Genomic DNA, 10,474 nt, shown 5'->3' with positions numbered 1-10,474 from the left:
GTCGTGTGAACAAAAAACCAGCTATCTTGTAATTTTCCCTTTTTGTATATTTGTTTCCTTAATCTGCTCCAGTCCCTAAACAATATAAACAGAGGGGTTGGCTAAAGGTTTTGGTGTCTCAGTTTGTCCTTAGTCTCGCTTAATTCCTCATATTTTCTGTGCAGAATTTGTGAGGATGTTCTATAAGTCAGGCTAGAGTTCTCTTTGGTGAGGCTAGAGATGAACTTTTGTGTGGAGTTTTCCGATCGAGGTTTTGATTCTTTCATTTTGTAATGTTCATACGTTTGAATGAATTAAATCCTCCTCATCTTTTCGTTGATTATTTCACGTCATCTTTCCAATAATAACCTTGAAACCTTATTAACATCAAACTAACGGATTTATTTCTTATGTGGATAGTATTCAAATAAATTTCCTTTCACACTAACATTGTTTTTTGGAATAATTTGAAAGAAAACAAAAAGCAATTTAATTTAATCAACAAACCTACCGCAACAATTTAATGTCATACTTGGAAATTCTAAATTGGAGCATTTTTCTTAAAATAAAAGGCCATTTTCCATTAGAAAACATACCAAAACCTCACGACACGGCAGACAATTAGTTATTAATTAACAAGAAACAACATGAAGCATGCCGATAAGCATTAAGCTTCTGCAAAGCAAAAACAATCCAGCCTAGAAGTCATCAGGATCGTAACCAAGATCTTCTTCGACTTTCTCAGCGGCTTCATCAACAATGTGGTCCTCCAGCGCATCAACACCCTCAGCCAACGCTAGTCCACCAAGGACTCCAGCCACCGCACCCACAGCCAATCCCGTCCCCATCCCACCAAACTTACTCTTCTTCTTCTCCTCTTGTTCACCATAATACCCTCCACTTCCCTGTCCGTACGGTGCCGGTGGTGCATCGTACGCATTGTAGGGATACCCACCTTGTGGTGGAGCACTTGAATAGTACGGATCGTGGGGTGGAGGTGGTGGAGCGTATGGGTTACCGTATGGTGGCGGTGCATGATAGTCTCTGGAACCTTGGGGTGGAATACCATAAGGGGATGCGTAATGCGCACTAGGCGGAGCATAATGGGGCTCTAAGATAGTAACCTTAACTTCAACTTTTCCTTGAGGCCTACCGGAAGGTCGCTTGAGAGTCAATGTATGCTTGACCCGTTCACTGGTACCGACGTCATCGAGAACATCTCTCAGCTTGAGACGAGCTGATCCGATCAACTTTTTGGTCCCCTCTTCATTGCCAGCGTGGACTACGTCGATGTATAGAGTGGAGTCTCCGTCGATGGGTCCCGGCAAAGGGATGACAAGTCTCTGGTCCCAGAAAGGGCACGTGTCGCCCTCCTCATCAACCTTGGTGGAGCACTTGTTGTTAGGGTCAACCCAGACGACAGCGTATGGCCTAGTCGGGCCATTACGCCAGTTGACGTTCTTCAGGTCCTTGGCTGAGAAAATGGTCACTTCAACTTCATAGCGAGAAGCCATAAATAGAGATAAAATGGAAATTTTGTTAAAGAAGAAATGGGAGTTGTGTATATTAGTGCTTCTGGTTGCTCAGTATTTAAAGATGGAAGGGAAGAATAAAGCAAAGTTAGGGAGTAAGCATTGTTTGACTGACAGATGGCAAATTTTAATTGGGAGGATAAATATTTAAGACAATGGAGTAAGTTTAAAGTGAGTTTGGACAATCATACTTTTTACTTATTCTATTTTATTTTATTTTTCTCTTCTTTTTTTAGTTGGATCGAGTCATCAGTCAAATTCGGGTTCTATCTTCTATAATGGAGCTTGTTTCACCTCCATTAAATACGAATGAAAGTACTGTGTTTGATTCGAAATTTAAATAAGTTATAATTTTACAAATAAGAAATTACGGTATACCTTGTATAAATGAGAAATTGGTTTTCAATACTATGTCTTAAAAATAAATAAATAAATTGTACATATCTTTGTATCTAAAGATTCAATCAAATCATAAAAGTTATAATTTGGTATTATAATAAAACTCTATCGATTGAATACATGTGCTACGATTCCTTTTATAAAATAAATAATAATTTGAGGATTATAAATTTTATAAATGAAATACGTCTATATTGAGATTTATGATAGAACTCAACTTTTATATATATATATAAAACTATAAATTTTAGATTATTATATCAATCCAATAATGTTTGATTTGGTAACATAACAAGTAAAACTTACCACATGAGAACTACATTCCCATCAATAGTTCTTAACATATTGTTGGCTTGAAAGGCCACCGGATCTAACCCAACCAGCTTTTCAATATGTCATTTTTAAGCACATCTCCATCGTAGGTTAGTTCTTACAATTTGCAAATAAATTTTGTAGGAATTGGCAAGTTGCATTGTCAAGGTCAAAAGTCCTGATTTTTTAAATTGATTTTGCTATCTGCTCCATGTGTACCAGAAGATTCCTAGTACAAAACAATAAAATTTGTTATCCTGTCATATTTTGTCTTTTTATTTTTTTATATAATTTCGAAAGGTCACGTTACCAAAAGTCCAAAGCTAAATATAAATATAAAAATAAAAATATGAAACTTTGCTTATACGGAGATGATTTTAGTAGTATTAAAGGTGGGAGAATGAAGTAACCCAAATGGTTAGCACGAACGAGAGATAGTAACGACAAGCGTACGATCTCAAATTTGATTCTCTTTCTAAGCATTCATGATTTAATTGAGGAAGGTGGATTGCTTGTACTAGTCTCTTCCAAAGAAGTTCAGGTACACATAACTTATCCGAACACCTTGATTAAAAAAAAAAAAAGATGTGCTAAAAAGTCTTACTTTATGTGTTCACACACAAAAAAGACAACTTCGTTGATTAATTAAAGAAAAAGAAAAGAATTAGGTTTGATTACAAGCGTTCACGCTCAACGGTTATAGAAAACGAAAAGAGACAACCAATGGTCTCATTTTTATAAAAGAAAAAGAAAGTAGATAGGTATTTTTTATAAGCGTTCACACTCATCGGTTAGAGAAATATAAGCATAAGTCCCGTGCAACATGCCAACCATTATTTGAGAAACGTTAACAAAATTTGAGTCTCAAATTATTTTTGTAATTAAATAAACAATCCTAATGTTATTGTGGCAAAAATGTGAATTACAAATATTTTGTTTTTAGTAAAGTATATCATAAACCAATATTCAATTTTAATTAAATTTTCACATTTATTAAAAACTGAAAGATAAGGGATAGTATAGTAAATTTCACAAAATTTTAGTTTTTGGCCTGAAATGAATGGGATGAGAATTGGGAAGACAACTATGCACTAAATTGATGTAAAAGAAGTTCTTGGAGTGGCGATCGATGCCCCCAAATAGATATATAAAGTGACTAGTGCAGAAAATGACATGTCACCGTTAATATGGACCTTAGTGGTGAACATGTGAGGTTTTTTTACACACTCCTGACCTTTAGTGAAATAACAAAAGACCCATAGATTTCATAATGAAATATTTACACACTTATTATAATTAAAAACACTTAATGAAAAGTTAGTTATTTGGACACATAATCTTGATATAATGACTAATATATTTTTATTTTATCTTTTCTCCTACAATAAAAATAAATTATATCTGACATTTGTCATATGATCAAAATAGTAAATAATTTCGTACTTTTCAAAACATCATTCAATTACAAGGGTCTAAGTGTTCTATTTTGAAACTTGTGAGTCTTTTTTATTCTTTCACTAAACGTGAGAGGTGTCCATAAAATACATGGAGAACATGTTGTTTGGGTTCACCCAAATGACAGGGTATGGGCCTTGCCACCAGTTCACATTCTGCAAGCGTTGTCCAGAATGTGAAACATAGACAAAAATCGTGAAAAATCTAGAAAGAATTTAGTGTTTGTGTATTTCTTTTCTTAATTGAATGAATTACAAGTCAACTCTTCACTCTTTTATACAAACAGTACATTTATAGTTGAGAGAGAGTGAAGAGAGTAAGTGGAGAGTGACGAAATTGTATTTTACAAGAAGGTGTGAAACGACACCGTTTCTTGACACTTACAAACTAGTCCTTAAGTTTTATAGATTTAACACTTCAGTACTTAAGCTTTGCAAAACCAGCACTGGACAACATTCCCCCGCAAACAAAACTTCCTTTATTTCTGTCTAGTTCAAAATTGCTACACTCTCCCTCAAATCAGATCCCTTATTTGACCTTTGTTTCTGCAAGCTTCATTGTAACCAAGCATCACAACATTTTGCAAACTTCAACTTCATTTTTAACACAACATTTTGCAAATTTATTGTAACTAAACAACATTCTGCAAACTTCATTACAAATAGCAACTCTTTTGCAAGCCAAAAATAGCACCTCTGCAAATTAAACACCACTTTAGCACTTCTGCAAACTAAACAACACTTCATTTTATCACAACATTCTGCAAACTTTATTTAGCAAAAAATTATTGCAAACAACAGCCCTTCTGCAAGCCAAAACAACACTCTTACAACTTCTTAGTACTTCTGCAAACTAAACACCACTTCTGCAAACTAACCAGCACTTCTGCAAACTTCATTCAACTAATTAGTGCTTTGCTATTTTTGTAGTTTCATAAATTCTGCACATTCCACATAATCCAACCAATTTTGTAAATCTACAACCATAAATCTACAATAGCACAAGTAAGAATAGCCAAAACAAACATAAAACTTGACGAAAGAACAACAACTACAATTCCTTTGCATATGTTGCCAAAACAAAACCGACAATTTTTCTTGATATTTAGCACACTCCACACTACATCACTACATCATTTTGACACCTTTCAATACCTACCAACACACCAAAACTGCAGTTCATGGCAATATGCCAAAACTTCATCATTTAGTCAAATTATAGTGCATTAGCACTATATTGCATTGACTATTGCAAACTACAATTGCACATAAGCTTATATACTACAAATAAGCCATATACATAGTAGATTTAATTTTGGACAGAAAGTCAGATTCCTTGTAGTCTATTCTTCAGTACTTACTTCAACCACAGTTAATTTTTGTTTGAGCTCATGAAACTGAGTAATAGACAGTACTTTAGTCAGGATATCTACAATTTGCAGTTTAGAAAGCACATATTGAACAATAACCCTCTTGGCAAGCACTTGATCTCTAATGTAATGAGCATCAATTTCAATGTGCTTAGTTCTTGCATGAAATACAATATTGGAAGCCAACGCACTAGCACTCACATTATCACACCATATAATAGGGACAGATTTCAAAACTAAGCCAAGTTCTGAGAAAACACTGTCCAGCCATGCTATTTTAGTAGTAGTATGAGCCAAGGCTCCATATTTTTGCTTCAGTTGAAGATAATACCACTATCTTTTGCTTGCGGGAGCTCCATTGAACAAGATTAGGGCCTAAGTAGACATAATAGCCACTTGTACATCTTCTATCATCTAAATTACTACCCCAATCTGCATCAACATAATACTCTACACACAAGGAGGCTGCTGGTCTAAATTGTAACCCTTGATATTGAGTTCCTTTGATATATCTTAACACCCTCTTGCACACTTGCCATTGGAGAGTAGTGGGAGCTTGAAGAAACTGACTAAGCTTGTTAACAAGATAGCTTAGATTAGATCTTGTCAAGGTTAAGTATTGTAGGGCACCAACAGTGCTTCTATAAAGACTAGGGTCTTGAAAAGCTTCACTGTCATGTACAAAAAGTTTGGTTCCCACAGCCATAGGAGTAGAACAAGGATGAGCATCCATCATGCATGTTTTTATGAGGAGATCACCAATGTATTTGGTTTATTTAAGATGGATACCTCAAGTTGATCTTGTTGCTTCAAGACCAAGGAAGTATTTCATAGGACCAAGGGTTTTGAGAGCAAATTGGTCATTTAAATCCTTGATAAGCTGTTGAATAAAGGAGCTGCGAGATTTAGTGATGAGAATATCATCAACATAAACCAAAACGTAAGTAACCTGAGAGGCTTCTTCACAAATAAAAAGGCTTGAATCCGAGATAGAATTGAGAAACCCTTTATCCAAGAGAGCTTGTTTCAACTTATCAAACCAAGCCCTCAGTGCTTGTTTGAGCCCATAAAGTGCTTTATTCAGTTTACACACATGAGAGGGAAATTGAGTATCTTCAAAGCCTTTCTGTTGCCTCATGTAAGTAATTTCGAGAAGAATTTCATTTAAGAAAGCATTGTTTACATCCACTTGTTGGATTGATATGTAACAGCAAAAGTAAATATAATCCTAATAGTTGTAGGCTTTATAACAAGGGTGAATGTCTCGAAATAGTCAAGACCAGGGGTTTGTTGAAACCCTTTAGCAACCAACCTAGCTTTATACCTCTGAAGGGAACCATCAACATGAAATTTAGTTCTAAACACCCACTTATTATCAACCACATGCATATCAGAAGATAATGGAACTAAAGTCCATGTATTGTTATTAATTAAGGCATCAAATTCACATTGCATAGCCTCTTTCCACTCTGGACTACAAAGAACTTCTTTAACTGAGGATGGTTTAGGTAAGACAACAGGCTAACTTGTCAATAACATTGCGGATTTCTTTTTGAACACACTATTTTTTGCTCTAGTTATCATAGGATGTGAATTCATAGGCACTTAAGAACCAAAAAAAAGTGCAGAAAACTGTGATGAATTGAGATCAGTTTCAAGAGGACAAGATGATGTGGTAATGAGTTGGTTATAAGAAGTTAAGTCAACTTCAGGTGGACAGGGCAGGTTTGTTAGTTAAGGAGAGGTTGAGTGAGCAAAATTATTGGAGGAAGAGGGTACAGGCTGTATGTTTGGAGATAGCGAGGAAAAGGTTGTATTTGGTATCGGTTCAGATGGAGTTATTCTAGCTGCTACTAGTTGAGATGATGAATGCTCAAGGTTATTTGTGAACTATGTATTTGTAGGTAAAATAGGAAAAACTAAAACAGATGCAGGTTGATTAGATGCAGGATGTGATGCAGAAGAACAGGTATAACAAATGTTAAAGAAGAATTTTCCTTACCTCTTGCTATTGTGTGAGGACTTGACTGAGGACAGGGCTCTGCAGGAGAGTCTTCATGAGCTAGACTATTATCAAACTTAAGGGAAACAAAAGGAAAAAAAAGTGTTTGAGGAGCTTGTGGAAATACTAAAGGATTACTTGACACTTTTGCATTTGTGTTAGAATTTGAAGGGACTGAAATTATTGGCAAAAGGAAACACATTTTCATTAAACTTGACATTTGGTGTGATGAATACTTTTCCGTTAGAATTAAGACATTTAAAACCTTTATGAACTAAACTATAGCCAACAAAGACACTTTTGGAAGAATGAAAATTGAACTTTTGTTTATTAAAATCTTTTAAATAAGGAAAACAAGCACAACCAAACACTTTGAGTGTAGAATAAAGAGGTGTGTGACAAAAAAGAACTTGATATGGAGAAACAAACTTCAAAATAGTAGAGGGCATTCTATTGATTAAGAAGACAGCAGTTTCGAATGCAAACAACCAAAAATGCAAAGGCATGGAAGCATGTACAAGAAATGTGAGACATGTTTCAACTTCATGTCTATGTTTGCATTCACTTCGACCATTTTGTTGATGCACATAGGAACAAAAGTGTCTATATTGGATTCCAGCTGAAGTGAGATAAGGGATTAAGCTTATGTACTCTCCCCCTTGATCAGATTGTAGACATTTAAGCTTATAACCAAACTGTCTTTCAACAAGATGATGAAACCTAATAAACATTAATCTAACCTCAGCTTTTGTTCTTAAACGAAATATCATGTGAACCTATTAAAATCATTAATAAACTGAACATAATACTTAAAACCTTCTAATGAAGCAAAAGGAGCAAGGCCCAAAATGTCACTATGTATAAGAGCAAGAGGTTCAGTTGCTCTTGACACTGAAATGAGAAAACTATTCCTATGCATTTTTCCTAACTGACATGCATCACAAAAGGACTTTTGTAATTTGGAACATAACTTGCTATCAACATGACTCATAATCTTATGAAAAGCATCAAAATGAGGGTGTCCTAGTCTATTGTGCCAAAGCAAACTTGTATTGTCTCTATCATTGGTAACTTGACATACTAGAGGAGAACATGGAGATGTATTGTTAACAATAGATTTATCACAGTAATTAGTATTGAGGTATTTCGGATCATACATGGAATCAATATAGCATGATGCAGGAGAAGCACAAGTAGAACTATTTTGGGAAATCAAATCAATTTTGCTATTATTGATGAGTAAATTGTCATTACAAGTACTGGTATTACAAGAGCTATAATATGACTGTTTACACTTTTCCTTGCAATCTAAAGTTTCAGACATATTATTTGATATCAAGTCATTATTGAAATCTGGATTACAGTTTGAAAGACTGGACACTACTGAAGAAACACATGACACATAATTATTACTATAGAAACTGCTAGGAACAACAGATTGTAATGATAGATTGGAAGGAACACTCAATTGATAAAGTCTAGCTTTAAGTCCTCCTTGCAACAACACTTTCCTTGTAGCCTGATCCTTAACAATGCAGCAATCAGAAGTAAATTTAACTACTACATTGTTATCTTTGGTAAATTTAGATATTTTAAGAAGATTCTTGGTAATCCTAGGTACACATAGAACATTCTTTAAGTAAAGACATTTATTTTGCAAGGAACTAGGCAAGAAAGTAAGTCCAATATGAGAAATGTTTAAGAACTCACCACTTCCAACTTGTAACTGATCAGTTCCTTAGTGGCACCAAAATCCATATACCATGCTGGATCTGGTGAGGGTGTTGAGCAGGAGGCCATAAAGGCTATAGGGTGACCATATGATGTTGGATATGAAGCAAAATTAGCTTAGCGCACTGTATACTGTTGTTGACTAGGGACAGTATTAGGGAAGTTTGGTGAGACAGTGAGTTGGTGTTGATGGGAAGGACTACTGAAATGACCTTGTGATTGAGTAATAGAAGGCCCAATTTGTCCATTAAAAAGAACTTGATTTAGATGTCCAAAGGTGCCACCATTATAAGAATTTGGCCTTTGATTAGAGATGTTGTGACTCCCATTGAACTGTCCAGGAACTGCAGTGTTGTAACCACCAATCTGTCCATTGAACTATCCGAAAACTATAGTGTTGTAACCATCAATCTGCCCATTGAACTATCTAGGAATTGCAATGTTGTAACCACCAATCTGCCCAGAAGAAAATCCATTTCCATCGTGTTGTCCAGAGTTGACAAAGTTCCCACTACCATTGAACTGTCCTAAAGGCCCAAACTATCCAGATTGTCCACCATTAAACTGACTAGAGGTTCCAATTTGTCCAGAATTTCCAAATTTCAAAGGAATACTAGTGTACATAGAATTGTATCTATGGTAGCATTGGACTACTGTGTGTCCAATTTTACTACACATTTGACATATAGGCTTTCCTCTCCCATTGCCTCTGCCTTTAGCTCTTACAGTAAAACCAAATGAAGTCTCTACCGAATTCATAAGAGGAGCAAAGGAAAACTGATTGGCTTGGGCATGTGGACTTGTACCATTCCAACTCAAATGTTGAGGACATGGAGCACTATTCATGGGGTTAAGGTTGTGGGAGTTGTTAACATTAGGATTTGGAAAGCTTGGAGAGCTTATGGCGACTTGAGGAGCTGTTACATTAGAAGTATTACCAAAGTAGGGCAACTGATGAACTGTATTGCTAGTAGTAGCAATGTTAACTGAACCTCCATGGAAATCTAACGAATTGAATTTTTCCAGTTGCAATTCATACTTTTGGAGCAAAAATTGGGCTTTTTATAAGGTGACTGTATCAAACTTTGATTCAATTCTAAAGGTTAGGTTGACTACAACAACGTCAAATTTAGGCCCAAGGCCATCTAAGATGAACTGAAGAAGGTCTTCATCAGAGACAACTTGACCACTTGCGGATAAACTCTCAACTAAACTCTTCATTTTCTTAACATAATCACTAATATTAAGGTTCCCTTTCTATGTGTTTTGAAGCAATTTTTTTAGGTGTAGTGTTGTAACCTTGGAGTCATTAAGAAACTCATGTTCAAGTGCAAACCATATCTTTGTCGCAAACTTGCACTTTGATACATTTTCAAACATACACTTAGAAATTGAAGCTAAAAGCCAAGTTACTAAAAATTTATCCGTGTGTTTCCAAGCAACATAAGCAGGATTGATTTTCTAAGTAACAATTCTATCATTTTCCATAGGTTCTTCTGTTAATAGGGGTGTCAACCGAGCTGAGCCACTCGTGAGTCGGCTCAACTCGGCTCGTTAAATACTCGAACTCGTCTCGATTATAATCGAGCCGAGCCAACTCGAACAAGACTCAAATTAGGTACCGAACTGAGTTCGAGTCTACCCCGGCTCGGTTCGATTTGGCTCGCAAGTCAATAGTGGCTCGTTTAGGGTTTT

At 35.6% G+C, this 10,474-nt stretch overlaps 1 protein-coding gene across 1 annotated transcript; it reads right to left on the bottom strand.

The window, feature by feature from the left end:
• Positions 1 to 533: 533 nt before the first annotated feature.
• Positions 534 to 1,552, bottom strand: LOC116114006 (protein SRC2 homolog). The gene has a single exon (XM_031400153.1). The coding sequence runs from the start codon at positions 1,491 to 1,493 to the stop codon at positions 678 to 680; it is 816 nt and encodes a 271-aa protein (XP_031256013.1). The 5' UTR covers positions 1,494 to 1,552; the 3' UTR covers positions 534 to 677.
• Positions 1,553 to 10,474: the final 8,922 nt, after the last annotated feature.

This window comes from Pistacia vera, unplaced genomic scaffold, assembly GCF_008641045.1.
Source record: "Pistacia vera cultivar Batoury unplaced genomic scaffold, PisVer_v2 Contig699, whole genome shotgun sequence".
Lineage (NCBI taxonomy): Eukaryota > Viridiplantae > Streptophyta > Magnoliopsida > Sapindales > Anacardiaceae > Pistacia > Pistacia vera.
Note: the sequence above shows the minus strand (reverse complement) of the source record. Positions and strands in the feature narration are given on the sequence as shown.